We start from the raw sequence: 14547 nt of genomic DNA, 5'->3' as shown, positions 1-14547 counted from the left end.
ACTCTTAAAGCTGGAAAAAATAAAAGGGTACAAGAAACAGAGAGACTGCCAAAATAATAATAATAATCCTCAGGCTTCTTATTCCATCCTTGGAAGGCAAGTAGGTAATGCCTTCCAGTCATTTTCAACATGTTTTCTCTATCATTCAAAAAAAAAAAATATACAAGCTTAAGAAGAATCCATTTCTCTGTTTCTTCAAACTGGCTTTTATGTCATGATATATTAACCACTGGTATTGCCACCGTTCCAAAGTTGATTCTGTCTTCATGATGCCATTCAGATGTGCAGTTTGGATTGTCAGACTTCTGCAGCATATAACAAGTGAACCTGATAGGGTTCTTGTAGTTGTGTAAACTTCTATCTGCCTTTCCATAGGGCCATGCCAAACATCCTTCTTCCCCATTTTTACTTTCTTGTACCTTTTTACACTTTTCATAACAATGTATCACAAGTCAAGTCCAAATGTAAACAATAACATATTAAGTCACCCACCCCACCCAACTTTATTTAAAAAAAAAATCAATCACAAACCCAAACAATTGATATTTCTAGGTATTACATAAAGATCCATTTCAGCAATACGCAAAAGTTTACGAAATAACACGGGTTTCATTTTTCCTGTAAAAAGGCATGCAAAGTACAAGAAATAGTGAAAGATTTCATTTTGTTTGTTAAAAGCATCATTGAAATGCCTCAAAGTGTCATTTGTAAAGCTTGCATTTTCTATCTTTGCTGGAAAGCATTGCCTCTGTTTTTATTTCAGATTAAGAGGCAGTTTTGTTTCTACAACAGGTATCTTCCATGCTGCCATATTTCCTGAAATTGATATATAGGAAAGGTGGATGGAGGTAGAGGGAGGGCTTTGGAAGTCATTTGCTGATTTATTTGGTTGTTACAGCCTAGTGCTACCAAAATTCAGTTGACTGCTAGATAGTAGCAAACAGAGATAGCCCAGATCTGGGAGCCTGGCTATTACTATTAACTAGTTAAGAACCCAAGTCTTGGAGAGGCAGAGAGAAAATAAGATTCACAACCTTAAAGGTAAGGAAACAAAAGGCTGCTGAGACAAAGTCAAAGGCAAATTCGGTAGCCTATGAAGTCAAAACAGCACTTTTTTTAGGCAGCTGTTTCCCAACTGGTCATAAATAAATGAAGCTCCTGTTATATATTGAATAGTGTTAATTATATACTTCGCTATATTTCACTAGTTTGAAAATATCTCACTGTATTGAAAACTTAACATGGAAATAATTGCTGTCGGGTCAATATTTTCAAGCTATTATTTCTTTTATGGTTACTTAGAACCAGGGATGGGATTCAAATTTTGTAACAACTGGTTCTGTGGGCATGGCTAGGTGGGTGTGGTCATGTGACTGAATGGGTGTAGTTTTCTCCTTTTTTGGCACCAGTGCTGTGCCCCCCCCTCCATTTTTTGCCTTCCTGGGCCTCAGGAAAGCCTCCTGGGAGAAGCAGTAAGTAAGTAAAAGGAATCCCAGCACAGCTGAACATAGGAACAGCTGATTGTCGGGAGGGGAACAAAATGCCTTAAGGAGTCACTGGGCGGGGAAGAACGCAGTCAGCAATGTCGGGCATATGCACAATGTTGCGCATATGCAATAAGGACTGACTGGGCAGAGAGGGGCGGGGCCAGCCAGGGGCATGATTTGCTGGTTCTCTGAACTGTGCAGAATCATAACAACCGGTTCTATAGAACTGGTCCGAACTGGTAGAATCCAACCTGCTTACAACAATGTCTTTTTTTTACACTAGGCAACTTTAAGATGTGTGGACTTCCGCTCCCAGAATTCCTCAGCCAAGATGGGGGAGTTGAAGTCCACACATATGAAAATTGCCAAGATTGAAAAACACTGACTTCGAGTCATGATTGTGATGATAAACTACTAGCCATTCCCTTTCAGCTCAGTCTCTGAAGAAAAAAAAAAGGGCAGGGGGAGGGACATTTTCCTTGCTAGAATTGCTGGGAATATCTATTGGCCTAATCACAAAACATATTCTGATGGGAAGATAAATTAATAATTTTGCATACTATTCAAAATAAAACTTAATTCACTCCAAGAAAAATTTGTGAACACAGAGTTTCTCAAGTAATACAAACTTGTTTGGAATTTATGTAATTAATAGTTTAAACCAAATAATTTTGCTTAGTTACTAGATGCGTATAGCCACCTAAGTAAATTGCCTGTTTCCTGGTTTTAGGAGGTGTGACACTGGATTTAGTTGACAGCTAGTTCCAGGTACAACTGAAAACACTGGCATTGACTCAGAGAAGCTTCCTCATGTGTTGTCTGGATGTTCCAATCAGAACTGGCCTCCCATTAGAAGGAGCACTACTTGTAGCTTGTAAGCAGGAGATGAAGGGGAGGGTGGGGGCTGAGGCCAGAAAGTGCTGGTTTTTTATTTGATGAAGGCTTTACCTCAGCCTTTTCCAGGTTGGATTCTTGTTGTCTACAGAAAGCCGTTTCCTGCAATAGGGCCATGACACATGCTGTCTTCTTCTAGGTTGGCACAGAATAGTGAAGAGGAATCAGGTGAAAGAGGAGGAAAAAGGTCTCTTAAATGCTCAGTTTATTTTGGTAAGGAGTTCCAAGGGTAAAAGGAATTCTAGCAAGAAACAAATAGGAGAGCCAGCTGCCAAATTCCTTAGATAAAGGATAACGAGTATCTTCTTTTTGTAGTGAGGCAGTGAGAAACCTGGCCTGCAATGCAGGTGCTTCAGCTGAAAGACACAAAAAGAAATAGTTGTTTTACTCCAACCAAACACTGTTTTCTAAATCTGGTTCTTCACAGCTAGCCTTTCTTGCCTCCATATAATTATTTTTGTCACGTGTCTAAAGCTGCATGAATGTAGACAAATATGGAATCTTGTTTGCTACTAGTGTTCAGCTCTCACAATCTGGGGAAATAAAGATGGCCTTTAAACAGCAAATATGTACTGCCTGCTATGTTGGAAAGGATCAATGATCAATTACCAATGATCCCCTGGGACTGGAGGAGAGCAGCTTGCTAAGAATTGGCTATTGACCAGCTGCTATTATAGGTGTGGGGAAACAATGCCTCTTTTATGACTTGTGGACTTCAACTCCCAGAATTCCTGAGTGAGCATGGGAGTTCTGGGAGTTGAAGTCCAAAGTCCTAAAGGTGCCATCAATTCTCCTCAACCTGTGTTATTAGGTTCAGATAGGGTTGGCCCACACAACCCCAAGAACTGCTTAAAAAAGAAGATAGAAGATGGAAGACAGCATTTCCAACCCTCAAACTCTGACATAAAAAAATATGCAAGACATAGCATACATGTAAGCATTGTCTACCCAATTCTAAAAATGAGCTTCACTGCAGCTTTTTAGGGCTGATGGATAGGGATATGCAAATTTTACTCTCCCCAAACATTGTTTTCTCAAACTGGTTCCTCATAGCTAGCCATTCCTGCCTCATATAATTATTTTTATCAGTTGTTTAATGCTGTAGTCCTCTGTAGACAAATACAGAATCATCCTGACAGTTGTGCATGTTTATATGTTTGATAAATTAATTTAATGAAATTCTTACCCGTCTATAGCGGCCAAATGAATAGGCGCAGCTCTACTTTGCATGGAAAGGGTCATATTGTACCTAACATCCATGTAGTTGTTACATATAAGAACCCAACAGAAAAAAAAAATCAATTCCAGAAACATGGCTGAATGCAGAAGAATGCAAAATCCACACTTTTCAGAGCTAAGAACTCAATGCTTTTAATGGGCGAATCATCTAGTGTTGTTCAATCCCAACCTACAATTTTTCCACCCCTCCATGAAGAATTTTACATAGTTTACTAAGTTACTTTTTATTTAATCTGAACCCCACGTTTCAAATTCTTACTGCTAGGTCATCATTCTTTCATCATAGGATGTAAAATGTCAAACCCCCACAGCACAAAATAGTATACAAACCTATTACATACCATTTGTATAATACTATGATGTAATAGTATAGATACAATAATGGAACAGAAAAAAAAAATGTCAGTTTCACTTACACATTAATGTAAGCTAGAAAAATTACCCATGCCTCTGAGAAGGATATGAACAGAAGAAGGGCCAACTTTACGCTATCTTGGATTAATTTAAAGTACATTAAAATATACTTCATTCTTGTGAAATCCCAACAATACTGTACATTAATGTTTGTTCACCTTCATTCTTGCACTTCTTAGAGCTCTAAATTTCAGATGCTGGGCACAGATAATGAAACAATACTGCATGCTCGTATGTTGGATGAATTAACAATGGCTTTAACTGATTTTTTTTTTACTATCTTCTTTAAAATGATTTTTTGAATCCATATTTTACATTGACACACCTGTATACTGCTACCTGTGTGCCAAGAGAAGCAATAATAGGAATCAGCATAGCTTGGGACTGACTTACTGTGGTAAAACCGAAGGTGCTCCAGATCTGTGGAAGTGAACAATTTGCCATTTGCCATCCCGGCGGTGCCAGATTCGAGTCTCCTCCGACTGGGCAGTGCGTGGGATCCCGCTTGTATCCACATACTGTGTGATACGAATGTAAGCGATGCAGGCAGACTCATCTCCCATTAAGTGGATATGTGGATTCAGGATGGTTGTGTGCAGGGGCTTGCTGTTCCTGGACCACACTGCAGATGGAAAAAAAGTCAATGATATGAAGTCAGCTTCCAAGATCTTCTCAGGGTACCTGAGAAATTATTACCTCATTCCTGGGGAAATAGCTGAATCAATTTGCAAAAGACAGGTGTGCAATGCATTTTGCTAGGATTTCAGTGTGTGCTCCAGTCACGTATAAAACAGAATGCAATATTTCTTTCAAGGGTGTATTTCTATTATTCATTGACTACAAACGCTTTTTGCTGCTCCAATTCAAACCTAATAGGCTTAATTTAACAACTCTGCAAGTCTTTTATCTCAGACTCAGAATCTAAAAACATGCACTCCACATTAAAGCACCTATGACTTGGTGTAAAACTTTGAGAATCACTTAGAATAATCTGTATGAATGGGGATTTAAATCTGTATAAATACTTCTGTTTATCCTTTTCATTGGCAGCCTTCCATCATAGCAATCTTTCAATGTATTTTTACAAACAACCAGAGAACTGTAGAAATGTAATAGTAAATATACCATATTTTTTGCTCCGTAAGACACACTTTTCCCTCCCCCAAAAGTTGGCGGAAATGTCTGTGTGTCTTATGGAGCAAATATGGTGAATAGCAGCCAGGCCACAGCAGCGGGGTCCGTTAACAGTGTTGAACCCCGCCTCTTCTCTCTTTGTCATTGCCCAACTCTTCTGTCTCTTTCCCGCAGTGCAGGAGTCAATAGGCAGAGCTGGCACATGAGAGGACACCTATCTGTGGTCATCTCAGGCTCCGGTTCAGAATATTTTTTTCTTGTTTTCTTTCTCTAAACCGAGGTGCATCTTATGGTCAGGTGTGACTTATGGAGCGAAAAATACGGTATATACAGCATCAACTCAAAACTCAAATTTTTGACTTCATGAAAGGAAGAGTAGACAGAATATAAATGCCAGCTTCTCTGCATGAACAACCTAGAGTTACCAATTCCAGTTCAAACTATTCCTTGAAATGTTCCCATCTATATCTATATCATCTATTTCTATATCACTTATGTCTGTATTATTTATATGTGTGTGTTTGTGTGTATGTGTATATGTATATCATCTATATCTATCTGTGCATGTGTATATACACACATTAGAATCCATTTTCCAAAGGACAAAATCTGAAGGGGGGAGGAAGAGAGTATAAATTAAAATTAATTGCCTCCAGTTGATGGTATCTAAATATTGCAAATAAATAAATAAAGATGGCCTGTATAATTAATTCTTAAATTTGCATATAACAACCATTCTCTCTCACAAGCAAAACACTCTTCCATATAGAAATATGTTAACTATGCCCTCTCCTTTCCATCCTTGATCGCTTAGGGATTAAAAACACATACACAGACATACACAGAATTAAATCCAAGGCCAGCAACTTTTCAAAACATAAAGGATGCTTACAGTTTTCAAAGTAGAATCGATGGAAATCCAGCCCTTCCACCAGATTTCCCAGAGCTTCTGGTTCAAAGGCCGTCATTCCAGGGTCACACATTTTACTAGCGATGTCCACAAAAAGGTAAAGGAACAAGAGAAGTAATTATCCCACCACTCAAATTTACTTAGAAGCTTTTCATCATGCTGATTAATATAAAGTGAGAGTACAAAACTATACCCATCCATCAGTGAAAAAGGGTGAGAAAAGGCTGTGAATGGAGGTGGGTTAATATCTCCAAAAAGACTGTCTTTCACTGCCTCCAAGGTTATTTATTTGTTTATTCAATTAATTCCTATAGTCACCCATCTCAATCCAATTGACTTTGGGTTGACAAGACAAGGTCAATTATGAACATGGTAAGCACACTGAAGCTGAATTCAAAGAGAGGAAGGGGGTTTGCTATAGAGATTTGGTTTGATTTGGGATCAAAGTCCTTCCTCATATGTTTCATTGAAGGATCAGGTGCTCATTTTGAGAGAAGTGCAATTCCTTGGTAGAAGTACCTTGTACCAACCTATCTTAAAATATATCTTTATAAGTTCTATGCAAGAATATTGAGGCATATGTTAACATAATATGCTTAGAGGTATTTTTAGAGAATATTTGGAAGGATGAATTAAAAGTCTCACAGTATTCTAGGAGCAACAGTGATCTGCTAAAAGTCCATGTCAACTGTGTGACAAAACTATCCTGCTACTGATTGACTTCTGACACAATTTAAAGAGAATTCTTAAGAGGTAGATATACTTGATCCACACATTATAAATCTTCTAGATGGGAATTATTTGCTACTGTTTTATTATTGGTTTATGATTTAAACTATTTAATAATGGCATTATTTTATATTGCTCATATTGTACTGATTATTCTTAAAAAGAAGGTATGGCAGACTTTATAGAACTATGTTTGAAAAATCAATTTTTAAAAGAAAATAAACCATAAAGCAAAAATTTTAGTAAAGGGAGAAAATAAATTATTGTTTCCAAATAAAACATTCTACTATTTTTTTTAAACGTATAGAAACTACTCTCTTAACTCATAATTATTCACCAAGAATATACCCTTGTAATTCATGGACATTTTGCTACCATTAATTACTTGGCTTTTCTGCCTTTCCTTTTAATAATGAAAAAAACATGGGATTACAAATGAAAGTCAGTATCGTCTGACTCCATCACACTATTGCAAGAACGAGCACTTTGCCTGTTCTTAATCTAGAGATCTGAATCATCTGAAAATGTTTCCCATTAATTCCATATGTCTTTCAAGATGTCTGCTAGGCTCTAACAGTGATATGTTTGAATCATCTTGCTACTTAATTATTTTCAGAACTAGTAGTGGTTTTTGAGTACTTTTTTTAAAAAAAACTTCATTCTCAGGGAGAAAAGAAAAGCAAGGTCTTTATCTCCTATTCCTCCTTAATACATTCATGCAGTTCATTCTCTCAACCAGGAATCACAATTTAGTTAGCAATAACGCTGAGATTTATCACTGGTCCAAAATAATCCATTTTTTAAATAATCAGGATGGAAGATAATAACAAAATAATTTACAATGGACAGAGAAATAGAAAGTTCCCGAAGTCCATTTCTAGCTGTGTTTTAAATACTAATTTAAAAAAGTCATTAATTTGCTTGCTTTTATAGCAAGCTGACATTTCAAAACCAGCCAATATCACTATGCTGTTTTCCATAGATAAGGCATTTAGAATTACTAACTACACTCCTACGCACTGGGCAAGCTGAGAAGAATGCTTTTTCCCTCTATACAAACCAAAATACACAGCAGGTACACTCACGTGTAGGACTCAAAGTCCCCGTTACTTATTGCTTCAATAAGCTGCTCTGTCACCTTAATGATTTCCTGTTTCCGTACTGTTGGATTTAAAAAAAAGAGAGAGAGAGAAGAGAAACAGTGAAAATATTGAATGGAAAATGACAATGATAAGGAGTCCTTCTTAGAACCGTATGTCTGTTTCTGTTGAGCATAGGAAACGCATAGAATGTGATTGGGCATAGAAATCAAACTTCACTGTTTGGAGGATCCAGTTTCTACTTCTTACTGTTTTGAAGATATATTCAAGTCTTTGGGACACCTCAGCAACCACAGTGATGATAAATAAGATTTTCAGCATCTGAAGGGTGGGTTTTCTGCATATTGAAAACTATCTGAACCAGAATGAATTATGCAAAATAAAAACAACAGCAGCAATTACGCAAAGCCAAAAATTAATGAGTGTACTGTCCTTCACTTTAACATCTTCAGAGAGTGAAGAACATAGCACTTCTGCACTATTGTTTTGTGCCATGTGGAGATTGGCGTCGTCCTTCATTAAACTCACTTCACCCGGAATTCAGCTTTGGTTTTGGCTCTGCCCTGGTTTGTTTGTTTATTTAAGTACTGCAAAGCTGGTATTTTTCTTTGCAGTTGTACAGGTTTTGGGGGTGGGGTGGGGGGCCAGTTCACCTCCCCATTGCATGAACTTTTGCCTCATCTCACTTTTTGGCTCTGAGCTCAAGGCAAAGTTCCCTTATCTCCCAAGGATAATTTAGCATCCTGTTCTTGAAGTTTGTCTCTTCCTATATGCATTGTTTAGAACTCATCCCTCCCCTCTCATCCAATTACAGCTGCAACATGCAATTATGATCACAGCTATTGGAAAAAGCAACCAATAGCGAAATTGTTAATGTACTTGCATTTCACCTTCACAGATGTTTAAATATAACAATAGCAGCAAGGCAGCTGGGAAATGTTTGGACTATTTTAATGCTTTTTTTAAAAAAACAATTGACCTTCCCCTGAAAAACTTATTGGATTTTTTTTTCTTTTTCAGAAATCAGCAAACGCAAGTACTTGTACTAAAAAATATGGATGGGAGGCTAGTAATTTATTTTTCCATTTAGGGGTTACAAGAGTCATTCAGAAAGTGGAACACTCATTGAATTCTCTTCTTTGAACCCTCCCAGGAGCAGCATGAAGAAAAGGTGAGCGTCAGCTGGCTGATAGAGGTCTCCAAACTCAGGTTAGCCCCAGCTAATGAAGCATCATAGCTCCAGGGGCGTAGCATTCGTAAAGAAAAGATATAGGAGATGAAGAAAAGTAAAAATGCCTCAATAGTTTATGTCTGTCTTCTCTCAGAAAGGAACTGATGCCCTAATTAGTACTGTGGTGTCACTGATGGAAGGAAGGGGTTGAGTTAATTCTAAACAAGGGAAAGATAAAAGCATACTTGGCAAATTTAAATTCCAATCTTTATTTAAACAAATTCCAATCTCCAGGATGAATTACTAGGACACGGAAGGATGTAGAAGAGATGGTTGCACAACTCCTGCAATCTTTCCTGGAAAACTGGTGACATCTCCCCAAAGTGAAGGCAAACAAAAAGTATCCCTGTTTTCAGAAAAGTAAAGGATATGTATGACTGAAGGAATTTCAGACCTATTAACTTGACTGAGTAGATTTTTAACAGCATATTTATGAACACTTAGATAGGAATGCAAAAATTAGCCAGAAGCAGAATGGATTTATCACAAACAAGTCATGTCAGACTAACTCTATGTTGGAGTCATTATTCTATTAATAAAATGGCAAAAGGTGGGCTAAAAGATATAACTGTCATAACTGGCTGAATGACCACACCCAGAAAGCACTCATCAATGGCTCCCCATCAGTTTAGAAAATATTATTAAGTGGAATGCCATTTGTTCTGGATCCTATGTTGTTCAACATTTTTATGGTGGATCTAGACCAGTATTTTTCAAACTTGGCAACTTTAAGGTGGATGGACTTCAACTTTCGTTATTGTTTTTAATGTTTAAATATGTTGCAGGAATTGGGTATGGCTAGTCTAGAGAAAAGAAGGACTATGGGTGACATGATAGCAGTATTCCAGTATCTGAGGGGCTGCCACAAAGAAGAGGGGGTCAACTTATTTTTCAAAGCAGCAGAAGGGAAAACAAGAAACAATGGATGGAAACTAATCAAGGAGAGAACCAAACAGAATTAAAGAGAAATTTTCTGAGTTAGAACAATTGATCAGTGAAATGTCTTGCCTCCAGAAATTGTGGGTGCTTCATCACTGGAGGTTTTTAAGAAGAGAATGAACAGCCACTTGTCTAGAATGGTATAGGAAGTGGTGTGATTCAACCAGTGTAACAACTGGTTCGGTGAGCACTTGAACTGGTCCGAACCAGGAGAATCCCACCCCAGAAATAGGGTCCTGCTTGAGGGTTGGACTAGAAAACCTCCAGGGGTCCTTTCAGCTCTATTCTAATTAAAGTAGAAGTAATGGGACATGAAATTCTAAGCCAACCTGACAAACTAAAAATAAATAAATCCCCATATGTAGATAGCATCCATTCAAGCTTCTTAAAGAACAATTCTGATCTTTTCCTAGAAATATGCATTTCATATTTCATTTCAGCATCTATTTCAAAGAGCTAGAAAACAGCCAGGGGAAATTGTGGATATGATAAATGTTAGAAATGGCTGTATTATTACAGGGGAAAATAGGTAAACCTATAGAAGAATAAAGCTTGTTGAAAAGCCAGTAGTGCTTCCACAAACCACCTTACAAATATTTTGTTGTTGATGATGTTCATATACAAGGGAACTCAAAGTATATTATATAAACCTAGGTATACTATATACTTGGATTTTCTAAACATTTGACAAAGTATTTCACAAAACAAAATCCTGAGCAAACTCAGTTGCCATGGAATGCAGCCTTGGGAATTGGCAATAGCAACAGACTTATATAGCGCTCCATAGTGCTTTACAGCACTCTCTAAGTAGTTTACAGAGTCAGCATATTGCCTCCAACAATCTGGTTCCTCATTTTACTGACCTCATAAGGATGGAAGGCTGAGTCAACCATGAACTGGTCAGGATTGAACTGCTGGCTGTGGGCAGAGTTAGCTGCAATACTACATTCTAACCACTGCACCACCACAGCTTCTCCCTTTCTGATATTTTGAGGGAGGAATTTGTCTTCTTTGTTCTCTTGTTTTTCTCCTTCTTCCTAAACAGCAATGAAAATACATACATACACACACACACACACACAGGTGTGTGTGTGTGTGTGTGTGTAGGTATGTATGCATGTTTGTGCATGTGCATGTATGCATTTTCACTGCTGTTTTATGAAGAAGGAGAAAGACAGGAGAAAAAAGAAGACAAATTCCATGCGCAGAATATCAGAAAGGGAATTTAAATTAGAACTGCTGATACAGTAACTTCCTTATGAAAATATATAAACACCAACATTTGCAGAAAGTGCACAATGCTGGTCACTGCATCTAAAGGGGGATATTAAAAAATCTGAAAATATGAGAAAAAAAATCAACTCAAACAATTACATATCCAGTGCAGTTGTCTTAGAAGGAAAAACTATAGCAAGTAAAGCTTTATAAACTGATATGAGGTAATGTATAGACAGATACCGGAGAAATATGTAAAGTGTATATTTCTGTGGATAAAGAGAAGCTTCCTCCATTTCTTATAATATTATAACTTGAGATAATTCATTAAAATTAAATGCATGGAAATTCTAGGCAATAAAAGGAAATATTTCCCCCCACAGTGCGTAGCTATAATTTGCTATCAGTAGCTCTCATTTAGATGGTTTTCAAAAGAGATTGGACAAATTTGTGGAAGTTCAGGCTATCAAAGGCTATAAAAAATGACGGGTCTTTGTCATCTCCCCAATTATAGGTAGCTTGTCTTAATATGAATTGCAGTGAAATAGCCGGTTGTCCACCTAGTCACACAGGAAGCTGAACTAAATGTGCTGCCAGCAAGGCTCTTCCAATCTTATGTGCCCTCATCCACTGCATTTCAAGGTCAACCAAAGAGAAAATGACTTTAGGTCAGATTCAAACTGCTTTGGCAAGAATTGAGGCAATACAGAAATGCAGATAGTACGGAAGAGCCACAGCCAAGCCAGCAGAATGGATCCTGGGAGCAACCTTTGGTTCTTTACACTGTTACTCAATATTTAGAGAGATAAGTTGTTTTAAGAAACTTGTTGAAAGGAGGGAGGGAGGGAAAGAGGTGGGGAGGGACAACAAAAGATTTAAGCTGAGGTAATGGCCAAGAATAGAAAAGTATAAACACAGAATAATTACCAATCACTCTAATCAGACTGCATTGGGTAAAGAAAGTTTCCTTGTACATTTTTCTATCTTCTCCTATTGTGATATTCTTCTATCACAGTTAAGGAGAGTTTCAATGCTTGTCAAAAGAAGATCATTTCCCACTTACCTCTCATTAACTGAAAACGGTAATATAACACAGTGATCTGGGCAGTTCAAAAGCAGTAGTAGGGCAGCAGGATTAAAAAAAATACAAATGAGCCCCAAACCGCCACATTAATTGCCTTATTAAACAAAATATGAGGAAAATACCCACAAGAAAATAAAGCAGCAGACTTAACAACTGTTCGTTTTGTGATGGTTTGAATGGCACTGAAAAAAGGGACTTATGACCATTTTTCACACAACCGTGGCAGCATCGGCATGGTCACATGATCAGAATTCATATGCTTGGCAACTGACCAGTGGTGAGATTCAATTTTTTAACTTCTGGTTCTATGGGTGTGGCTTGGTGGGCATGGCAAGGGAAGGATACTTAAAATCTCCATTCCCTCCCCACCCCACTAACCTGCTTTCCAGCTCCACTCTCCTGTGCAGGGCAACAAAAGAAGACCCAGCTGATCAGCTAGGACTCAGGAAGCAGAGAATAGATGGGGGAGAGGCCAGTCAGAGGTGGTACTTGCTAGTTCTCCAAACTACTCAAAATTTCTGCTAACTGTTCTCCAGAACTGATCAGAACCTGCTGAATACCACCTCTGCAATTGACGTATGTTTATGACGATTGCAGTGTTTTGGGGTCATATGATTCACCTTTTGCTACCTTCTTCAAGCAAAATCACTGGGGAAGCCAGACTCATTTAATAACCATGTTACTAACTTAACAGCTGCAGTGATTCACTTAACAACTGTGGCAAGAAAAGTCATAAAATGGGGCAAAATTCATTTAACTGCCTTGCTTAGCAACATAAATTTTGGTCTCAGTTGTGTCGTAAATTAAGGATTATGTGTAATTACAGAGTTTCAAGTTCAAACCCTGTATGTAGTGAGATCTTTTTAAAGGGCTGCGAAATGAAGAAGCACAAATGAAAATTGAGAAGAAGGAAATTTCATCTAATCATCATTGTCATTGTCTTGATTGGAGATGGTGAGGTATGAATCATGATAAGCTCAAGAAAGAAAGGTCATCTCAAAAAGTAAGGAAATATTAAGGATATAGTTTGGGACTGTGGCACAACTATCTTTAGTAGTATTGGTGCATAACATTTCAGGAAATGGGCTCATTCAAAGAAACGTGGCGCATCATTCTCTATAAATGTGAGAATTCCTGAACACAACACAGTCTGTTTGGGTTTTTTTGCCAGAGAAGTATCTTCCTCATAAGATTTGTGAAAATCATCCTCCTTAGAACAGGTTTTCTATATGCCTATACAATTCAGGGGCTAATTAGCCGTTCCATTTCTGCCTTTATAAAAAATGGTAGGGAAGGCCATGACTATCTGGCCTACATTCAGGTACTCACTACTATTCTCTCCCCCCACACCTCCAAAAAAAATGGGGGTTAGATTTTAAATTGTTATTCTAAGTAAATGGCCCTCTTCTTTCTGGCACAACTTGCTCATTCTGGTTATATGTGGTCCTATTCTTCAGAAGATGACAAAAAACAGTCCTCTTGAAGAGATTTTTTTTAGACACACTGAATTGCAGTGTTGGGTTTAAGTTTTCCATTGTTTAGTTGATTTGTTAGTTTTATGGATGGATGTTATAATTATATGAATGTTTTACTCTATGAGTTGTAAGCTCCTTAGAATCAGAAGAGTGGGTGGCATATATATTTTGGTAAATAGATGGAGCCAAAAATAAATTTAATGAGGAAGTGCTGTTGCTAACATGCAGGACTATTCTAGAACTACTAATCCTGAGAAAAGATTTGCCACTGATTATTAGACAGTTTGTGGGGAAAAAAATGGAAATAGGCCAGCAATAGCTATAGCTTTTGGGCTGCAAAAATCCAGATAATCACTAGATGGCAGCAAAGAAGCAAAGAAAAATAATCATCTGGGCTTTTGCAGCTCAGATAGGGTTAAGATAGACCCATTTAAACTAATTTTCTTACCAAGATTCTAAATTTATTCTTTGTGCATATTCTGGTAATGTTTGTTCCAAACCATCTTTTTAAAATATTTGAACCAGGAGGGTTGAACAGAGAAGTGTTCTTCACTCCATATAACTCTCCAGAACAAATATGAATCCAGTCAATATCAATTTTGAATCCCAAAAAGAGAAGTCATCAGGGATGGCAATTTGGAGAAAAGAAAAAATGGAAAAGAGGTCATTTAATCATCCCTATACCTCAAAATCCAC

At 37.6% G+C, this 14547-nt stretch overlaps 1 protein-coding gene across 6 annotated transcripts in view; it reads right to left on the bottom strand.

Annotated features, from left to right (window-relative positions):
* Positions 1-1282: 1282 nt before the first annotated feature.
* CAMK2A (calcium/calmodulin dependent protein kinase II alpha) overlaps positions 1283-14547 on the bottom strand; it is a 153258-nt gene continuing 139993 nt past the window's right edge. For 2 of the 6 annotated variants that reach the window (XM_026696603.2, XM_087924281.1), the window contains 5 exons: positions 7893-7968; positions 6061-6155; positions 4428-4656; positions 3568-3630; positions 1283-2737 (listed from right to left, as the gene is read on the bottom strand). In XM_026696603.2, the coding sequence (XP_026552388.1) occupies positions 2734-2737; positions 3568-3630; positions 4428-4656; positions 6061-6155; positions 7893-7968 (467 nt within the window). In that variant the 3' untranslated portion in view covers positions 1283-2733. Of the gene's footprint in view, positions 2738-3563; positions 3631-4423; positions 4657-6060; positions 6156-7892; positions 7969-14547 lie in introns of those variants that run through there. The other 4 variants (XM_087924284.1, XM_087924286.1, XM_087924283.1 and 1 more) reach the window with 3 other exon arrangements.

The sequence above is a fragment of the Pseudonaja textilis genome, chromosome 2 (assembly GCF_049901715.1).
Source record: "Pseudonaja textilis isolate UNSWEBS1 chromosome 2, rPseTex1.2, whole genome shotgun sequence".
Lineage (NCBI taxonomy): Eukaryota > Metazoa > Chordata > Lepidosauria > Squamata > Elapidae > Pseudonaja > Pseudonaja textilis.
Note: the sequence above shows the minus strand (reverse complement) of the source record. Positions and strands in the feature narration are given on the sequence as shown.